Source organism: Colletes gigas, unplaced genomic scaffold, assembly GCF_013123115.1.
Source record: "Colletes gigas isolate AHSC1104 unplaced genomic scaffold, ASM1312311v1 Colletes_gigas_Sc00005, whole genome shotgun sequence".
Classification (NCBI taxonomy): domain Eukaryota; kingdom Metazoa; phylum Arthropoda; class Insecta; order Hymenoptera; family Colletidae; genus Colletes; species Colletes gigas.
In genome coordinates this window covers 5665325-5686689 of record NW_025106634.1, presented here as the reverse complement: position 1 = coordinate 5686689, position 21365 = coordinate 5665325, and the positions used below count along the sequence as shown (strand labels likewise).

At 49.0% G+C, this 21365-nt stretch overlaps 1 protein-coding gene across 2 annotated transcripts in view; it reads left to right on the top strand.

Annotated features, from left to right (window-relative positions):
• The window catches only part of LOC122395238 (myocardin-related transcription factor B-like), a 256970-nt gene that overhangs the window by 151983 nt on the left and 83622 nt on the right, over positions 1 to 21365 (top strand). For both annotated transcript variants that reach the window (XM_043392667.1, XM_043392666.1), the window contains exons 2-4: positions 15358 to 15458; positions 15554 to 15771; positions 18832 to 19022. In XM_043392667.1, the coding sequence (XP_043248602.1) occupies positions 15358 to 15458; positions 15554 to 15771; positions 18832 to 19022 (510 nt within the window). The remainder of the gene's footprint in view (positions 1 to 15357; positions 15459 to 15553; positions 15772 to 18831; positions 19023 to 21365) is intronic.

The following is a 21365-nucleotide window of genomic DNA, read 5'->3' as shown; positions in this document are numbered from 1 at the left end:
CTTTTGATAGAAATATATGTCGACTACTTTCTTCGCAATACTCTCGTCCAAAAGACATGTCATTCACACCCTATCACGGTTTACTCTTATCGATCTCACTCTACACAGCGACCCCAAGACTCGACCACAATTTGCACAACTTATTTAACCCCTTAGTTTACAATAACGTCTCAGAGACGTGATAGGTCTATCGAGCCAAACCTTGGTGTCGCTTTTGGCACATTATATCGTAAGGCAAGGGGTTAAGAAATCATCCCATTCACTCACGTACAGATGTATGTTCCATTCACACACTTATTCCATAATTATATCCTACACTACCCTTAGAATCGATACAGTTTATCGCAACCAACATCCAGAGGACTTTGTTATTGCACCATAGAGATCGGGAAGAAATAATTTTCTATGACATATTTGACAATCATCAAAATCGGGGTTGAGGTCTCCTTTTCGTTTCAAAAGCACGATCTTTCGAATCTCCGTGATCCAAGAGGATCAGCAACCCCGAAACAACTATGGAAGCCATGTGTACGTTGTGTTTCAACGTGGAATTTTTCCGAGGCGTCCAGGTGGCACCGTCCGGAGGACGAGGAATGCATAAACAATGGGAGTTCATAAACAGAGGCTGTCAAAGTATCGCACACAATGTAGGGAGCGCGGTATTATTTATCGCGCATAAAGGTCGCGCGTCTCCCGGTCCAGACTTGTTTTACTTTTCGCGCGTCGCCTTATTTCACTCCGCGGGCTAATTATTTATTGCGCGTAAAGGTGCCAGAGGAAATCGCGCGCGAAAACTCCTTCGGGGGGGAGTAGCGAAGGTGCGTCGCTGTTCCCCGCCGCCGCCTCGTAATTTACAGCCACGTTGATTACCTCGTAAGTTACACCCACGAGACAGTGGAATCTCCGCGGCATCTCGATGGGTGGTTCGCCGACCGAAATCGTCGTACAATTAGGTGGTTACTTTCGCGGGGCCAGCCCGAAAACGAAATAAATCTCGACCCTGACTGAACGTCAAAAATCGAGGCCCCTTCCGGCGTAATTGCGGCCGCCTGTCAAAATGGTACTTAAGTAATTGCCTGCCACTTTGAGGGTTCGCCACGAGGGTCTCGTTGCATCCTCGCCGGTTCCTCTTCCACCCGGAGGGATCGAGTCAAAGGTCGTCCCGTACGGTTTTTTCGATCTTTCGAGCACGTTTGCGGGGCTTGCAATTAATTTGGATTAATTTCAAAAGTGGAATACCAGCGTTGGTTGTTCGATAAAACTAAGATTCCTCCGGAGAAGACGCGGCGTACAAAATATATAGGTTGGCTAGTTAAGGGAGGCTAAAAATGTCTGTTTGAAAATTCGAGGCGGATTCATAGAGTGGCCTAACGACGTTCCGCGGTATCGAGTAAATTTACACGGCGGAAACGCGCAGGAAGATGGTAAATCAGCCGCATCGGCGTCGAACTAGGTCGAGAGCGGCGGGAATTCGGTAGTTAGCGGCCGTAGCGGCAGGGGCAGCGTTCATTTTCCCATTCCTCGCGGCCGTTGCGATTGCACGTTGCGAATGATAAATGGCAGGATGGCCGGCGAAGTAGTAAAAGCGGAGTTACGGTATGCGTGAGCGAGGTATATCCAGGAATAATTTGCTACCGGCTCCGCGGCTCGCGTTGCCACGTCCTTTTCATTAAACTTCCGAAACGCCGCTAATATTCACAATTATTATCGCGTATTCCGGACCGGGGGGATAATTGAGCGGCTCGCTCGACTGCGAGAAATGGGCCCCGCGGTGGCGTGGAACCGGGGAAAAACGGAGGAAGGAGGACGGGAGACGACGGTGGAACGCGCGCTCGGCGCCGTGCCGCGCGATGATGAACAGCCCTACGACGATTCGCTAATAACCCGCTATCAGTGCTGTGAAAACGCTTTTTGCTTCTCTCCTCGCGGCGATACGCCACGGATATTCGCACGATTTCCGCGCATTCCATCCGCGGACGCCACCGCGAGCAATCAACGCCGAGCTGCGGCGAAAAAGAACCATTTCTGCATCCACGATAATCACGTGCATTCGTTTAACACTTTAAACTCTGAAGCTAAAACAATTCTCAAGTTGAAATGTTAGAGAAAATGAATTCGTACTTTTAAGTACTGCAAGTACTGCAAGTTTTAAGTTTTGAACTGGCGAGATTCTAATCTAATCGCGTTATTTACGAATGATTTTTATTTCCCTGTCTTGGGTAAATTCGAATAAAATTACACCGGAGAATCGACGCGACACGGTTAAACAGTGGATCCCGTCGTTCAAGATTCTAACTCGTAGCAAATCGAGCGATGGTTTTACGAGCCTGATCGCTGTTAGCCGCAGGACGTCCGTGTCTGTAGGTAGCTCATCGGTGAATTGTCTTCGTTCTTTTATCGGTAAGATTGAGTGCTCGACGCCCACTCGTTGCGTTGAAAAACCGGGTAGAAGCACGGCATTCTAATTCTTCCGGACGTACGCCATTAATTTCAGACCGTAAATCCGGAGGAACCCGAGGACTTTGCATTAATGTGGAAAATAAGAGTTAAACGATCGCGACGGTCGAAGATCGAGGTCAATGGTATTTCAAGATCACGGGCCGGCCGCACGAAACTAATAAATATTACAACGTATCCGGTGGCTGAGTGGGGAAATTACAGCGGGCGATAAGGCGAACGTACTTTCTCTGATAAGGAGGCAACGGTACAGACGGTCCATCGTGAAAACCGAAGACGCTCCCGATGCCGATAGGCCGCGATCACGACGATTTCGTGCGGATAAATAAGCTGTTACGCGACGTGGATGCGATGCGGTATCGCGAGAACGACGCCATTGGTCTTTGCGATTGTCCGCGAGGGAAATTAGGGTCGATGGAAATCGATGTAGTTAGCGGGACGTAAAATGGATAGCAGCATGTAATTGGAATCATTGATATCTAGATAGTCGTCGCTCGCATCGGGAGTTATTTAAATTAAAATGCAAATTAGATCATCGGCCGCTACCGGTTACACGCTTCCAGTATTCCTCGCATTATGCCTCGCTCGTGACTGGCGCTACTGGTTACGCGTACCCACGGAAGTCTTTAGATTTTTTAACAACTTTAAAATGATTAATCGATGGAAGACTAGACGGGATAACAAGACGCAAAGAGACGATCAAAATATCTCGCCAGTTTTTTGCGCTTTAATTAGCTCCGATTCTTTTTACACAACATTCAGTTCTTTTTAATCCTTTTATTCGTTGCGTTGATAATGTTTGGTACCCTTACGACTGATCTAATAGAAGCTGTATCATCGTCTCATCCTTAGCCTATCGCGATTTATCGTTTAAATTTGAGTAATCTTCAGACTTTTATTGTCTAACTACGAGAATAGTCGATCCATCAAGTGTCGGTCGTGAAAGATCCTCGGCGTCGTGTGTCCCAGATTTTTTAAGAAACACCCGTTAGATGCGCGTCAGGCCGTTGCACGATGGGGCCTACGGGGGTGGCGTGTGTGCTGTTGACCCGGCATGGACCGGTTCGGGTCACTCCTTTTTTCCCTCCTTCATCGGGGCCTTTTTTTCTTCCCCTCTCTGGGAGCACCTTGGATATAGCCAGGTGTGACGTCACGCGTGGAGGCGTGATAGGTTATACGTTCGTGCGCGTGTGGGCCCACGCGTGGCCCGGCCGTGTATGCGTCAGGCTCATCAGCATCGAACAGTTTCCCTCGATTTCGGTCCTGTAGCCGATCGGGAGACAGCGCTACGATCGAATATGGCTGACGTCGTCTCTTACCACGCATCGAAGTCTCTCGAACGGACCGACCGCCTTACGCGACAGTGGGCATTGCCTCGCGTTACTAGTAGAAAATCCTGATAAACGCGGGCTTGTAAAATAATTCCTTCGTTGCCTTTGTGAAGACTAGGTACATTTTGTATCAAACGAGAGACGGGAGACGTTGCAGCGGCGAATGGTTGTGTTCCAAAGATTCAGCAAAGAACGCGGTTAATTAATACAACCGAGAGGCAGCGAAATAGAGGCGGGACAAAACCTGGGCTCCCCCGTTCCGCGGCCGATATGAAAGCGTCCGATGGACGGAGAAGAAGTTCGTTAAATAATCGATATCGATGCGAATCCTGGAAGCGCGAGGAATGAAATTGCTAATGTTATATCCCCGAGGAGATTGGTCGTTCCGCGGGTCCCCGTAAGAACTGGCTAATTAATAATTCCAGCGTATCGGACGGTTTCGTCGTTAAAATCGAACGTGACGGTTCTTTCGGAGGGTTCTTGAGGGTTTCCCGGAACCGATGCCGTCGTCTAGATACTCGAAACAGGAGGACCGCGCCGCAGAAAGAAAGGAAATCGCCCTCTCTATTCGGCCGCCCCGCGGGGATAGAAGAAAGTTAGGAATGCACGAGGAATGGACGTTTCGGTTTCCTGGAAACCGGACGAAAACGGGCCCCGCGGTGTTAACGCGAATCCCTGATGAATCTCGACCTCCGTTCGCGATCCTCTTCGTCCTTTTGCCTCCTCAAACGCGTCTCAGTGACGTTACCCGAAAATTCGTGCGATTGTCCTTTATTATTTTTCTGGTAATGGATTTAGTCTAGTGTCTTTCAAAATTTAAACAAAATCTATGGCTACCACATCTCCCAATTTTCTAAAAGCACCACCACCCGGTTTAACCCTACTTCGTTGGCTGGATGGAAGGTCAGGGCGAACGTTGGAAGGTTTTCCGTGTCCCGGGGGGCAAAAGCTGGGGAGGATACGCGCGCCGGTAGCGAGCCATTAACGAATCGCTGCGAGGCAGTTCGTCATCTCACGGTTGGCTAGCCGTGGCCAGGCATAACCTCGCTTTACCGACACGCGACCCACACGCGGCTCGTTCTCTCTCCTTTTCCCGCCGGTTCGATCATGCTTGGCTCCGTCTCGTCCTTTTCTCCGGCTGGTGTGTGTCCCACCTTTCCCGCCTCGGACCCCCCTTTCTTTTCTTCGCGGTGCACAGCCGGAGACCCCGAGACACCGTCGAGGGAACAAGACGGAAATAAGATACGACACAGCTGATACGCCTTCGTCCGCCGATTACGCGCTAGGTGTACGCCAGAGATTGCCGATGATGTCATTCCCAACTATAAACCGCCGCCAAGTGCAACACACCGGCCTCCGGTCTGACCGCCATTTTTATTCGGGACCGAGATGATAACGCGGCGCCGACTATCTTCGAACCGTTACGTCTCGTATCCGTGGGCCAAAAGATACTTCGAGGATGCATACCGATCTGTATGCTCTCTGGTCCATACTTGAAGTTACAGAACTCGTGAATATCATTTGTTAAATCTTCCATTAAATAAGTAAATCTCAATATTTCTCAAAAGCAAAGGGGGTAAAGCTAAAGTTGCAGTGCACAGATTTCTAAAAACAGTTCCGTTTGAAATATCTCGAGCCTCTCGAAGGCTGACCAAAATGTCTGACCCGATACGGGTAACGATTCCTCGCGGAACTCGTCTTCCTTTCTCCCTAGGAAATATCGTGGGACGTTGGAGCTCCTTTTTCCCTCGATGCTCGTATTTTTTACGGGCGGATCTTTACGCACTGGGTGCCACGCGGATACGTGTGGGAATTATTTATCCTTACGGGCGCGATAAATACTTATTTTGGCCCGGGACAGAGCAACATCGCGAACGCGAATTTGCCCGTACACGCGTCTCCCTGCACACATGCCGCGTGTTCCGTTCACGAGCATAAAACGCGCGAACGTTCCCACGTAATTGACTTTTATTGTTACGCGTCGTTACCGTAAGTCGCTCTGCCCATTCGAGCGCGACGAGAGACATTCGCGTAATAGAAATTTGTTATTTTATTCAACGAATAACAAGAAACTTTGAGGGAACGGAGGATCGTTGTCGCGAGGCCAGGACGTTAAAGCGGTGTTACATAGCGAAACTTTACGAGCACGATGGACAAAACGAAGACACGAGATACCACGAGCACGGAACGATAATCGGGAGGGAAGACAAGGACCATAAACAAAATCACGGTAATCAAAGAAGGAAACGCCTAGAGATTGAGCAAACGTGAGTTTAGAGTGGGTCGACGAAACACGACGAGAAGCACGTAAGAGGCGTAAACGTGATAAAACGGAACACCGTGGCAACGTCAAATCAGAAAAATCAAATAATTTAAAATCGGTATCGTCGATGAGATTGCAAAGTCTACCGCTAAATTTCAGCGGCTGATTCGTTAAAGGCGATCGCTGATCGGCATTCCTCTCGGTAGAAAACCGCCCACGGGCCCCCTTCGATAACTCTTCATCGTTTCGGTGTCGCTCGAGACATTCGACGCCGCGGCGCGTTTCGATTCTTTTCCGGGGCCGAACGATTATTAATATCCCGGAGGCGGCCGCGGGCCGGCATTCCCAACGACATTTCTCACAGACCGATCCGCGAGTCAAAAATGCCCGCTATCGGCCGCTAGAAAATTTATACCGAGGGCCCTTGTCCGATAAAACAAGGAATTCGAAGCAACGATGGAGTGAAGGGAGGTTTGTCCAGCCGGGCCGAGCTGCGCCCGCGACATCAATCATCCTGGCCATGCTCGAGCAAGACTTTCACCGGCTGTTACGACGACGTCCACGTAGCTGCACGAAACCCCGACTCCCCGGGCGTTGCGTATCCGCCGTTTCGTGCCTCGATTCGATTTGCAACTCCTCGATTTGTCTCGCCGCCTCGTCTCCCCTTGCTACCTAATCGTTCCACCACTCTCTCCGTCCAGGTTCGTCGACCGAGGTTTATTTAACGGTACAGAGATCAATTTTTGCCCAAAACTGTCTTAAATCTATTTTACACAGTCGTTAAAAGTTACTGAGCGATGCGGTACCGCGAAGACGCTTCCTGCGCTCGCCACTAGGGGGATACGCGCAACTTTCCTCTCTCGCGAGTGCTCGATCGACCACCCATACATATATAGAAATACACATTGTAATCCAGCTCATCGACGTACACATACAAGTAGATTAACAGTTATGTTACAACAAAGTCAAGTTAGACACCAAAGAGGCCTTAAAAATGCAGCAGAAAATTTTAAGAGACTGCAAATACTTTCAACTTGTCCTCAATCATATCCAAAGTCTTCTCGCTTTTCGAATATTTCGCAAACGTGGAAGGGCAGTGTACATGGGTGTGTCTAATCTGTTTGCAACGTATAAATATATCTCGAAGCTTATGACACTGTAAATTCTTTAACCAAAGGGGGGAAACGCTTCCATAAGAACTTTACCATGAACGATGATTATCGGTGCGATCGATCGAACGGTTTTTTGAAGCTTCGCGCCTCCGTAAGGGTCGTGATTTGCGTACTGAATGAATATAAATTCGATCTCCGGCCGAATTGCAACCCGATCTCCGTCTGATTCAATGTTGCAGTCCCGATTTATCGCCTGCATTCTTTCGAGGCGGTGAAATCGGTGCTTCGTCTTCCCAGGTTCGACACGGGTATCTTTGTTTGACAACACGGTGCAAAATTGATCGCAGAGGAAGGTACGCGAAGGTAAAAACTCGAGTTGCTCGAAGTCATCGGCTGCTTTGCTGGGCTCCGATCGTAAATTCGTTTGTACCGGTTGTGATTTCGAATCTCCGCGTTCAAAATGAAAGTTCTCCTAACGTTATACACCGAACCACAAGTTAGGTCGAACGTCATTTAATCAACGTGTCTAAATATCCTAGAAAAATTTTGGTAGATGCAAACCAGTTGAGGCAACTGAATTAGACTGTTTCTAGAGTCTCGCGAAGCATACGATGCTTTCCATCTGTGTACAGAAGATGAAAAATCGGGGAACGTTTAATGAAAAATAGATAAAGAGGACGTTTAAGCCAAAGAAGGTTTCGTGCATGCCTCCTCGTTCGATTCTGGCAATCGATACGTGGAATTCTCGAGTCATTCGAGAGGAAGGTAACGCCGATCCTTCTGGTCGGTAGCTCCGAACGCTCGAGGATGATTCAATCGACTCGATTCGCGTTCTTTCGTCGGCTTCGGTACGTTCCGCCCACGGTGGATCGCGATCCACCTGGAAGGTAGGTACGAGGCGAATAAAAAGAGTCAATGATCCAACTGTGCACTGGTAGGATCAACTGTTCGACGATGATTCAGGCAAATCGATCTGCGGCGGACTCTCTTTCGTCAGCTACATAATGTTCCGCCCACGACCGATCGACGAGATCCATCGGCGAAGAAAAATAAAATAGAAATCGTACGATGAGAATGGACGCCCCGACATCGTATCGGTAGCGTCTGCTACACGGTTTTGTTTAATAACGATACCACGAAAGGTATGCCGTTCGTCCCGGGACGAGCTTCCTCGACCAATCGCGACAGCGAATCTCGATTTCTCTGCGTAGTCTTAATATTCGATTTTCAGTTATATTTCGTTGGAAGGAACCTCGAATTTCTTTATCTTGACCCGTTCGTGTGGAAGACCAGCGTGATAGATTACGGTAGTATAAATATAGACGAGGTATACGAGTAGACTTAACCTAAATTTTTCGGAGAAAAAAAAAATTTCAAATCGTTCTGAAAAAATTATTGTTACCTGCGGGGGTCAATTACAATCATTTTTGGTCAGTAGACATACCCCCGAATTCCTACGCGTTTTCGAGAAAAAAATTCTTTACCGCAAACACAATGTCTGACCAGAACATCGTTTCAGGGGATCATTCCCCTGCAATTGCATAACTCCCGAACGGATTGGACGATTTCAATGTTTCAAAAGGCAAACTACTCGTATTTTGATGGAGAATATATAAAAATTCTAAGACTGTTAGAAAAGTTGTTCCTTAACCCCGTAAACTGTCCCAGAAAAATGGGCCAAAAGAGTACAGTAGATGTAAGCTCTACACGTTCACCTCGTCTGTAGTATCCCAAGCGAATCCTCTCGTTTCCTCTGCGTCCTTTTGCATCTACGTAGTCATAAAAGTACCAACCTCTTCGAACCGTTTCGCGTTGATCGGCAAATTCGCGAACACGTGGGGGCCCAGGGTCCGGCAGGGTCAGAAGACACGCAGAGGTAGCATCTGGACGAACACCCAACGCGACCCACCCACGAGCGACGAAGAGGGTCGTCGTAAGCGTGTGGAGGCCGGCGGCAGAAGCGCGGCGCAGAAAATAGGGCCCGGTGAAAAGTACCATTGATCCAGCGCCATATTTCTCGTGCCGGACTTTATTGAGGAAGCGCGGAGGGTGGGGTGGGAAGTATTGAATTCATCGGTACGCATTGTCGACAAGATATACGAAGCTGGGGGTTACGGGTTAAGTGGACCCTGTACCTCCGGTAAATAAGTCTCCCTGTGCGCCTGTTACCCGTGTAGATGTGTGTTGTCTTGGCCCTTACGTGTCTGGAAAGTGCACGCTGCCGGCCGCATAGGCCAGCCGCGCTTTCACGGGGCAATTTATAATCGTACCGGGTTCAATGGAACCCGTGTGGGACGGCCGAGAACAAAGGGACAACCCGTGGAAGCTAGGTGGTTACTCGACGACGAGCACCACCTCCGCAAGGAGCTCGGTTAATCGATGATTAGCCGCCTGGGAGTCTCTTTGGTTCCTCCAAACGACCGAATCCTCCACGAAGTTCTTGCTTAGAACTGGGCTTTCGCGTTTGCCTCGGCGCTGGAGGATCTCAGAATTAGGAACGGGGATTCTACCAAGCCTACGAAAAGACTTTGTTCTGCTCGGAGTTCTGTTTCAAACCGCTTGTTCTTGTCGGTGCAAGTACAAGTAGACGTCTCACTGAGAAGTCAGTAGGTTTACTAGATGTTCTACTAGGAGACCCGTTAAGGATCTCACCGGAAATGCTATTGACAGTTCGAGTAGGAGTCCTACTAGATGTTTACTAGGAAACCAGTAGGTGTACTGAATGTTCTACTAGAAGACATATTAGGGATCTGGACATTCGATTGGTAGTTCTGTTAGAAGTCTCGCTGCGTAGCCTATTGGGAGTTCGACTGGATGTTTTACCAGACCTATTAGGAATCCTACTTGGAAATCCATCCTGATGTTTCATTAAGAAACCAGTAGGTTTACTAGATGTTCTACTGGAAGCCCCGCTAGAAACCCTACTAAAAGTTCTATTAGAAGACCTACTAGAAGCTGGATTAGGAAACTAGTAGGCTTGCTTGATGTCTGCTGAGAGACCTGTGAAAAGTGTAGCTAGGAGTTTTGATAAAAATGGCCTCCCAGATCTATTTCTAAGAAAGTCCAAGTGGATTCCTCGTTGCTCGTAGCCAGAGGAGGAATTAAGGGCCTCGAAAGCGTCTCTCGGGAGGCGTCTCTGAATCATGGCGGATTACGTTCCACGGAACCCGGAAGCGAATTTATTACCGCGCGTCGATCCCGTTGCATACTTCGTTCTCGATTTGGGCGCTCTCTCGACGACGCCCACAGCGTGCCGCGCTCAATAAAAGTTCGTTCATTAACGCCGGTGACTTTTGGTCAAAGGATCGAACACGGCCGGGGCAGCGTTGTTTCCCGGTGCGGGCAGAAAAGGGCGTCCTCGTGCGTGGACACTGTTTGTACGTGAGTTACAGGAACGAAGCACAAAGCGCCGGTTCCAGCCGACCTACGACCCCGCCTCTAATGAGCGGCAAAGCACGGCTATTGTGAGTAAGCCTCTTCCTTCCACGCGCTCTGCCTTTCTTCTGTTCCCCTTCGGGGCTGCCCTCCTCCCCGAGATGCCCCGAGCATACGATTATTTCGATGATACCGAAGCGATGGAGATTCATGGGAATCCGTAGGTCGTCCTCGATCCACCAGATAGACGAAACAAAGTCGTTGGCGTTATCTATGGAGTGCTCCGATCGACTGGTTTTCGAGTTCCCAGAGGGTAATGACTCCGATAGGTTTATCGCGGAAAGATACACAGTTCTTCGTTCATTTTTCTCGAGGTCCGCAGTAGTTTTTTATTGTGAGATTTTAAAAGTGCCAATAATTACGTAAATCGGGGTTGGAGATGGTAGACGCGCCGAAACGTCGACAAAACAGAAAGGTGAGCGCAGAACGGTGATGCATCTCGGAGTAAACAGTCAGCAGGAGTAAACGTCGACACAATGGCCAGTTGGCGAGCAGATGAAACGGTCAATCAGGCGAAGCCAAACAACAACAGCGCCGCGACGCCCGTGCATCGTTTCAGCTACGCGAACAAGCAAAATAACAACTCGTGCGCTTAACGCAACAGTACGGTGAACGCACGCATGATCGAGGAGGAGGAGGAGGAGGTGGAGGGATCGCGTGGAACGAGCACGAGCGAGCAAGAAGAAGAGAGACGGGATCGAGCAGGTCGGTCCCAACTGGGTCGATCACGATGCTCTATAATCCAGCAATGCCGCCGACAAATGGAGTGCTAAATAATCTCTCGACAAGACCGGGCAAAAGAAACGAAACGACGCAAGGAGTCCCGGAGTAGATCGTCTCTCGAGTAATAAGTCATCGGGAGAACATCGAAGACGATCCCTGGGACACTTAGCCCCGACCGGGATCCGGTTCTCCGGGGCAATTTTGGAAATTGCCACTATTAATTCTGAAAATTGCCGGCCATTTTCTCCCTGAATCACGCCGGGCGTCGACGACAGCCGGGCACCGGCGTCGTAATGTCACGCAGGCTTTTATCACTAGCTTTCCTGTGGATTCTACGTCGATTGTCATTTTCTCATTTATATCGTATTGGATTTGGATCAAAATTCGATTGTTGCAAAGCAAGTTTTGGTTAGCTTTACCCTTCATAAAATAAATTTTCTAGTCTAGTCTGTTTTCCGCGTGGTGACTCCAACGTTTGACTAGACAGGGGATGTAAATACAGCCTTCTCACAATACAAACAAAATCATGCGCTCTTTGCATCCCCTTTGAAGAGGGCGGCTTCAGCGAGATAAAATTGTTGTCGGGGAGGGTAAAGTTTTCCGCGAAGAGGTTTCCCCGGTGCAACGCTCCGCGAACGTCCGCCTCGATAGTAGGAAGAGTCCTCCGAGCGGCTTGGATTCTGCGAAAGGGACGAGAACGTCGGAAAAAAGGAGAGAAGAAAGGGGGAAGAGAAATCCCGAGGCGAACCGTCCGGCGTTCTTGCCGGCCAGGCAGACGGCAGCAAAGGGGAACACCCTGTACATGCCAACGACATTCCCGAAGTGCAGCGTGCAGTTTTTCGCGGCTACCAGTGCAGGCCCTGACGAGAGAGTGACTCAGAGCCCCGAGTCGAACGCAAGGGCGAACACGCACGTGCTCGCCAGCGCGCACATGCGTGAGCACGCACACGTGACACGCGCGTCTATCCGTGCACGTGTACACGTCCTACAGGGTGTACGGTTACCTTTCCCTGTCGATTCGAGGAACGAAGATGCTCTGAAAATCTCGCGAATTCCTCCAACGTTCGGATACTTGCAAAATCCAATCTTTCGCGAGGGTTTCGGGTGAATCGAAACCTTTTCAAAGACAAACAGAGACGAGAGAGAACTCCGATGGCCTCGAGAGCTGGATCGATTTCATTTTCTCGCGAGCCACCCTGTATAAAACGCACTCAGCGTCGTGTGGACGCGTACACGTGTACGTATACTCGCGAGGCATGTTCCGCGGACGGGCGCGCGTCGGTGTGCAAGCGGATCGAAGATCGAAGGATCACGAGCGAGAAGAAGAGGAGGAAGAAGAGGAGGAAGAAGAAGAAGAAGAAGAAGAAGACGGCGACGTTGACGCGGAGCGGAGAGATCCCAGGAGGAAGAAGGAGGTCGAAGCGCGAGATTTATTTGCCCGAATTTCGACGGGCGACCGATGCCGTGGCCGCTTCCAAGGAATGCATTTCGTATTCGGGATCTTCCACGGAATATGTTCGGCGACGGGAGGCTTCTGGGGGCCCCCGGTTCGATCAGCGGGGACCAGTCACCGGAGTTTGTTATTGTTTTCGTGGGCCGTTCTTGCGATCCGCGATACCTCGGGGGGAATCGAGGCGGATCGTGTCCGCGAGGACGCGGCTCTCAGGGATCCGACAGTTTTTCTGCACGACGAACTAGTCGATCGTCCTTCCCGCGAGCTGCGCGAAAACCAGTAGTGGCAGCTTATTCGGATGATGTATAGGGAACGATACGGAAGGCAATTAGTATTCGATCGGGGAAGATCGAGGCCATGTATCTCTATATTATCGTAATTATGTCGGCGGGACTTCGGGAAAGCAACCAGTCCGGGATATTATTGACTTTGCATTACCCGTGGTACGGATTCCCGTTCGCGACGAGGGCAATTTCATCTTGCGGCTAATAATATTTAACCCTTAAGTGGATTTATATATTTCAATGTGATTATTTGAAAATTTATGTAATTCATTATTTTCTAAATGCTTTAAAAACAGACTATTGTACAGGGAATAACAAGGGTTGTTTCTCTACGAATTTCCTTTATTTGAAGCTCCTTTATTTGAAGGAATTTGGTAAAAATCGACGTTAAGTAAAATAATTCAGTTGAGGTTAAGAGTCCACTTGAGGGTTGAGAAACTTGAACAGGAGAATAAATCGTTTCTTATATGATTTAATCCTCGAAAGGAATCAGCAAGAATTTGGTTGAAAGTCTGAACGCGTCTAAGAGGAAGAGCATAGAGATAGAGCAAGGGCAGTTGAGATCGAGAGTCCACTCGAGGATCAAGGGGCTCCTTTTCTCCGATCTATTTTCCCTTAACGTTTCAATAGGAGAAAACGGCGACGCCTCTGAAGATGGTCGAAAACATCGAGGCTCGGTCGCGAGAGGTGTCGTTCACCGTAAGCACGAATCCGTGGCGAGACTGTTGCAGCCGTTATCCGATCGAGGCATCAACGGATCGTGATGCATCGTTTCCGATGGTCGTCCTCTCGAATCGCCGCTATTAGGCCCCGTTGGCATCGAGGCTTTTTATGCTCGAACCGAGGGATTCTTAGGCACGGGTGGACCGCGACGTGTCCCGTAAACGACGGCGTGTACAGAGTTTAACTAATGTGTCGGACCGGTTGGGATCGCATTGATCAACCCGAGAGAGACTAGATTTATGTCGACGAATGATTCACGGCGTGATTTACAGCGGATTGTCCGGCTTGCGCATACTGATTGAGCATTTATTCCGCTCTGCCCGGCGCCGCAGCACACTAATCACTTATTGGGTTAAGGTGAAATATTCCCCTTTACCCCGTCCATCCGGGACGCTCTTCCCATACACTCGTGTCCGACCTGTTTCTCCCGTAACCGACCACCCCGAATCCACAGGAAGACTTCCTGGTTCGAAGCGTACTTAATTTTTAATCGAGAGTTTGAGAAAGGTACCATGTGCAGTTTGAGTCTTGGAAACTTGTCTTGTATTTGCTTTAAAACGAGAAAGTCTAAGAATCGTGGTCAAAATTAAATGAATTGGATAAACACAAGTGGCAAGTGTTTAGAAAAATGCACCACAAACTTGGGGGGTAGCATTAGAATCTACGTTTCCTTATTAGTATCTTATAATAAGCAATGAATTTTAGACTTCAGTTTTTTCACTTTTGTCCATTGCTCGTCACAGTGCGCGTCGCCTTATAGGTCCAGGGGGCCGCTTAACGAAGGGATCGTGTAAAAAAAGTGGGGGCGCAGAAAACTGAGTTTTTCCGCGGTTATTTAAGCAGTCGGTAGCCAGAGGCTGGCCCGAACCCGTGTTTTCTGTCGGTAAGGAGTCCGAAAGTCCCGCGGGAGCCCTCTTCCTCCTTTTTCCGATCTCCGTCCCCCCAGGTTCGAGGCTCGATCACGAAGGCAGGGCACGCGTCTCGGCCGTAGAATGTCGTCGTAACGAGGTGTTCCGTCCCCCGTCCCCTCGGGCCAGACCTGGCAGCCCACTCCAGGAGAGATTTCTCGTCCTTCGTCTGCTCCGTGTCCAGAGGTGATCCCTTCCACCGGCGGCCGGCAGGGACGAACGTTTAAATTAGGCAGGGAATCCCGCGGAATCCACGAAAGAAACCGCTGCCCGGCATTCCGCAAGGTTTTGATACGCCTTCGGGCTATTGGTCGTCGGGGTACCATTAGCCCTTATGCGGTGGGAATGACTCCTAAGGGCCCAACCGGTCAGCCTTCGCGCGGTGGGTCGTACGCTTGCACACTCTAAATCCTATATTTAATCGCGTCGAATTCGCCCCGTGATCGATGAGGTCGCCGATCCACGGCCAACTGTCCATCCGAACGGACGAAAAAAACCCCCTCCCGGCCTACGATACTCGTGCATTTTATTGCCGCGATAGGAGATACGCAACTAGCCATCGATTAAGATTTATGCCGACCCTTTGTCTCCGTATCCCCCTCTCGGTCGTCCTCGCGGGTGGAAAAAAAGGGATCGAACGTTCATCGATCGTGTTTCGTTTGTTGCAGAGTCTGGCCACAGGTTGGACAGCGGCTCCCCGTTCTGGAGGATTCAGCTCGACCAGGATCTTCTGGACACCATCAGCGCTATCTACCCGGAGTGGTTTAAGGTAAGCTGCTTGCCCCTTTTCCGTCCCGCTCGCGATCGGTGGCCTTCCAGCGTCCTTGAACGAATCCCGGATAACGAGGTACGCTCCTCGTGCAGGACTATACTAACACCCGAGCCTCGACCTCCTCTTCGTCGAGCACTTCCGGCGGTCAATCGAACGCCGAGGGCACCGTCGCCGCCGACTCCAGCACCGTCCTTGAGCACAAGGTCGCCAAAGGTGATTCCAAGTCGAAGTCCAAGGCGAAGAAGGCGGACAGCCTCAAGGACAAGGAGAGGGACAGGAAGGAAGCCAGGCGCGAATCCAAAGACGAGAGGTGATTATTTTAGCAACCTTGCCTGCCAGACCCACGCTGCTCCGAACGGTTCGTTAGAAACTCATATCTCACTCGTTTCGTCAATAGTCAATTTAAAAATATTCAACAAAGACAAAGATTGCTTAACCCCTTCTTCGCAAGTTCTCGATACCAAGATTCACAATGACGAGGCTACATTCCTCATTGAGTCTCATACGTTAACTCTTAAATGGACTCTCAATCTCAACTGAATTATTTTACTTAATTGGTAAATGAAAATCAACTTTCCTTTAAAGCATTTAAAAATTGATGAACTAATGGAGGATTAATTTAAGGGTTAAAATCATCACATTTTTGTAATAGCGAGGTATTCGTGAAACAAATCTATTCTTTTTTGTGGTCATATCTCTCACGAGTTAATTTAAACGAAATAAAATGGTGTACATTTGAAAAATTACATTAAATCGTACGTCAAGGGGTTAATAAGTTCGAGCAGCGTGGCAAAACAAGTGGCGTAGAAGTGACTGATCCTTCGAAACGTTATCATCGATACACCCCCTCGAAACAGAGTACTGGAATTTATTTTATTTCGATTACCCGGAGTCCAGGTGTGCGTCATATCGAGAACGCAAAGGGTTAATACCATTAATAAAGTCGACGAGCGTCTCGAGCAGATTATTTCTATTAAGTGGTCGTACGAGCGGCCTTGCGAAATCGACGACAGCGGCGATAAACGCGTCGGGTTAGGATACACGCGAAAACAGGGGTTTCCACGGCTACGGGGCCTCGATGGACCCGCAATTTACTATCGCCACGGACCCGTAATCGTCCCGCGAGAATATAAACGCGCCTAACGACCGGCTTCCTATCTCCAGCTGTGACGAGCGAACGAAACCTCTTCTCGGAACTTTCCGTCGCCGGCTACCACCTCGCGACATTAAAATATGTTTAATCGACCGTCTGTAATTTTATCTGAACTTTCCGCGCGGTTACGACGCGTCCTTATCTCGCGACGTGGCATTTCGTTCGGTCGTACACGGCCCGCTCTTACGCTCACCAGACTCTATGGCGGATTTTCTAACGATTTTTCGCTCGGGAAAACCATCTTCGGGTGTTTTGGGATCCCCCAAATCGTTTCGAAGAATTTTAGAAAATTATTTGTTGTACATATCTTTCTCGAATTCTTATCATTTACGAGAGAAACATCTGACAAAAATGTGTTTCCTATCAAAGTTAATCAGTATGTAACAAAAAATTGCAGATGTTTATATTTAAACACAAATTGATTTTCGACCAAAAAATTAAGGTCATTATAGGTGTCAGAGTATTTGCCTAGTTCCATTCGAAAATACAATCTTAATTTTTGATCAAAAATAAATTTGTTTGATACTGATTAATTTTGATGCAAAACATTTTTTTGGCAGATCATCGAGAGGGGCTGAAAAGTAGTAGTGTTCCCAGGCTTAATAACGGTGAATATTAAATAAAGACGTCAAGGTTCTCGAGTAGTTCGAAACAGGATTCCCCCGGTATCTCGAGTGGGGGAAAAAGGAGGAGCGTCGGAATTCCCGAATCTCGTGAAACGAAAATTCACGGGCGAACACAATCACTATTCGTCGGGCCTCGGGACGGTTTTCGAGATACCGTCGGAGGCGCGTAAATTCCACCCTCCGCGGGGGGATAAACGGCGCCTTAAGTGCCTCGTCCCCGCGAAGGATCCCGCGGCGGACGCAGGAATGTCAGGAGATAAACCGTATCGATGTTACATCGCGGGTTATCGCGGGCCGTAAATCATCTCGCGAAATACGCGACCAGCGGGATACGGCTACCGAGATTCGCGAGTGCCTCGGCCCGCGGTAACGTAAATAACGCTGGATAAAGAGTCGGCGATAACGCGAGCGAGGATAGCAACAAAGTCTGCCACGGAGGTTTCGAAATTGCCTTCGAATACTCGTTTTCTGATAAACTTTAGACGGACCCGCGTCCTTGGTCGAGTTCTTTCCACGGGGATTCGAGTTTACCGTGCTGCGTGATATATAGTTCGGAATTTTTTTTACCATAAACGGCGCATATTAATGGTCGGGCGCGAAAGCGGTCGCGAGTAATATCGATGAGCGGAGATAACTTTGCAGCACGCGATCCCAGCTTCCATTCGCAAATATTCCGAGATAAATGTTCGCTTGGCCATTTTGTGCACTTTGGGTTACCGGGGAAAGGTGAAGAAAATTAGAGCATTTGCATTATTAACCCTTTGCACACTTTGTACACTTGAAAATTACAAAATACAAAAATACTACTAAAAGATGAGATGTTGGCAACTGTGAGCTAAACAACGCAAGGGGCACCAAATCCCCTCCACTATTTAGGAGTCTGGTTCGTGATCGACCTACGCAAGAACCTAGAACCTACCAAGTGCCATCATCTCGTCTCCCAATAGTATGTGAAGGGACCAAGGCACCAATCAGACCCGAATTCCTTCGCCTAGCCAACTTCATACGATCCCCTTGGAAAAAATGTATATTTTACTGGCTCGTTCGGCGTGTCCGAAGCGTCCACAAATTCCATAAACCGATCTCGTCTGTCCAAAAAGGAAGAAAAATAGGTCACCGGTGACAAAAATACCCCCGATTGGTTGGTCCGGGTCTACTAGAGCCCCGTGGAAACGGGTTCGATCGAGGCCGGGTGGTATCGTTTGCAGGTTTCTTGTCGCGTGACGAGGGGTCAGTCACTCGCGCCGGTAGGACGGAGGAGACGTTTTCGGCGCTTTCTGATGAAAACGTTCGTCCGTCGAGACGATCGAGTGTCGATTGATCCGTCATTCCTTCATCATCGGCAAAAACACGGGGCCGGAGGATGGACCCCGGGACCGATTGACACTCGTTTCGCCGGCGCGTTCTCGGTCCTTTGGCCCCCTCCCCCCTCGTTCCCCCGCCTCAGCCCCCCCCCCCCCTCTGTTCCGTATCCAGCTCCTTGGCGTGTTCCCGATCGATCCGTTCCCCCGATTCGAAGCGACGTATGAAAGATTAATTCACAAAACGCGAACGTTTTGCTCGTTTCGGTCCGCGATCCCCGGACCCGCAGGGACGCTGGAAACGGTAAGAAAGGCACGAAGCCCTCGCCGCAGCAGGATAAAGCGGCGGACGTGGCAGGAAGGAAGACCGCGGGTGTTCCAGGATCAGCCGCGGCGGAGATGGCCGAGGGTAATCAGTCGCCGCCGAAGGCGGAGGTCGACGACTCGCCGCTTCAACACGCCATGGATCGCAACAAGGAATGTGAGTACATTTACATTTTATTGCTCCCTTTTTGCGCACGGCTCTGCCCTTGTCGTAGCGCTTTATGACCCTTAAACGAGAACGCCCGGAGGACTCCTCCTCGTTCTTGTCGATCGTACGCCGAGACCCGCCGACCGATTCCCGCGTGTTTTCGTCAACCCGATTCGCAAGGATCGCGGGGACCGCGATTTTCTGTACGTTGCCGGCCGATCGACGGCCCCGGGGATCGTTGCACGCGACGATCGTTCCCCGTTTTTAGTCCCCCACGCTGCGCGATCGACGACGGCGATCGTAACGATCGAGGAATACGGAGTATCCGTGCTCGCGAGCATCGCGAAGGGGAAGATCGACGTTGTTTCGATCGACTCGCGGGAGGATCTACGCCACTATACGTTTCTAAGTAAAATAAGTGGTACCTTGTCGACGGAGTTTGGTTTTGGATGGGAGGATACAAAAGGAAAATGTGGGCTTAAGAGATTTTATTTCAAATAAACTCTCGAAACACGTGTTTCACTTGTTTACAAAACTTTAATAAAAGCTTAAATATTTTATGCTCTTTTGACTGGTAACAGTCGAATGTAAAATATAATAACGCTGTAGGAAATGTTCACTTTTTTTTTTATCGAGGTCCTCCTTTTCCACATTAGGCTCATAGTGCTCGAAATAATCGAGCTAACACAAATGAACTTACCTTATTATGTATAATATTAGGTCAAAGATCGTTTGCACTCATCGCCAATAGATGATAAAATCAAAATTTTTTAATATTGCGGTGTTCTAAATTAGGAACGTATTCCATATTAGAGCAACCAAGCCAATTATAATTCGATAGAAATTAAAAAATATTTATATTATTTAAGACTAGAAAGTATGTTCGAAAATATGGTAGTCCACGATAAGAAAAATTTGAGGCTTCACAGAGCGGTAGCCACATCGTCGTCTCACTGTACGATATTAGAGATCGCGCTTCTTCGTCCCGAGGAGCTCTTTTATCGCGTTTTTTTTGTCGAAAGAGACACCCGTAGCCGTTTCCACGGTAAAAAATTGTAAAAATCTTCGAAACGAGTCTCCGAGCGCCGTCGACTCGGGGTTAAAGATCTCCCAGGCATTTCGATTCGCATAAAAACTCGATCGAATTTTGCTTGCTCGACTTTTATTGCGCCCGGCGAGACTGACGCAGCGAACGCGGCCCTTTCCGTGAGACATTTTTATTTATTTATCGATATCTACGGGTTTTCCATCCCTTTCAATCCAAAATAGTCGTGTCGTAAAAATTGTTAAACTTTATACTTCTTTTCTGATCAATGGAATCTTCCCAAGTCAAATAAAATAAAATTACTCACGCTCTCGTCTCGAAGCACTACGATTAATAAAAACTCTGAATCCCTTGATTTTATAAACGTATCTTTTGAGAAATTTGGCTATTTTGCCCGTAAATAAATAAACAAATAAACGATTCTAAAATGCCTCGGGTTTTATCGGTGACCGGAAGCGACGAATCGAGGTCGAAGCTTTGTAGCAAAGGGGGCCGACGAGGCTCGTTGGAGGATCCACGGGATCGCGCAAACGGACGATCAAGAGAGGCGAAGCTCATCGAGTAACGAGCGAATGATTACACGGCCGACGCGAGCATAATGGCGGGCTTCTTCTCGATTATGGGAGACGGGGCGGCCGTCCTGGTCGCGAATTCGCCGCTTCCTCTCGGCGAGAAACCACCGTGGATAACTGCAACGTCGAAGCTGCACGCAAACACTGTTTCGTGCACGGTTACGCCACGGACGAGCGTCTCGCATAATAACCGAGGCTCGGGACACCGATCGGAAGCGATCGTCGTCGCAGACCCCGGGACCGTTAGCCGTTTTCATCGATTATTCCGGACGTAGAGACCGGACACTTCCTTCTCCGCGCGCGCTGGAAGTCAATGTCGAGATCGTTCGACGCTTATCGGGGGCGCGGACGTGATCGCGATGCAACGCAAAGCTTCCAGCTACTCGTTCGATCGATCCTTCGTGAACGGGACCCAATAAGCTTCATTTTCTTGCATAATTTTGGCGATTCGGTACAGGACTCCGTTAGAGAACACAGATTCGAGTGATTATTTAGAGCAAGATGGAGGAAGCAAATGCACTCGTGTGCTCCTGATACAGTAGAAGTGTCAGCATTTGATGTTCAGCTCAGTTTTACTATATTTCTCAATTAGATCGTTGTGTTTTTGTATGCTCACAAGTATCTGAACGTTATTATTGTCTATATGTAATGGACACGAGTGCCAATCCCCTTTATGAAACACTGAGAAAAAGGAGCACAATTACATATGAACTTCCACAGGAGATACATTGTGCT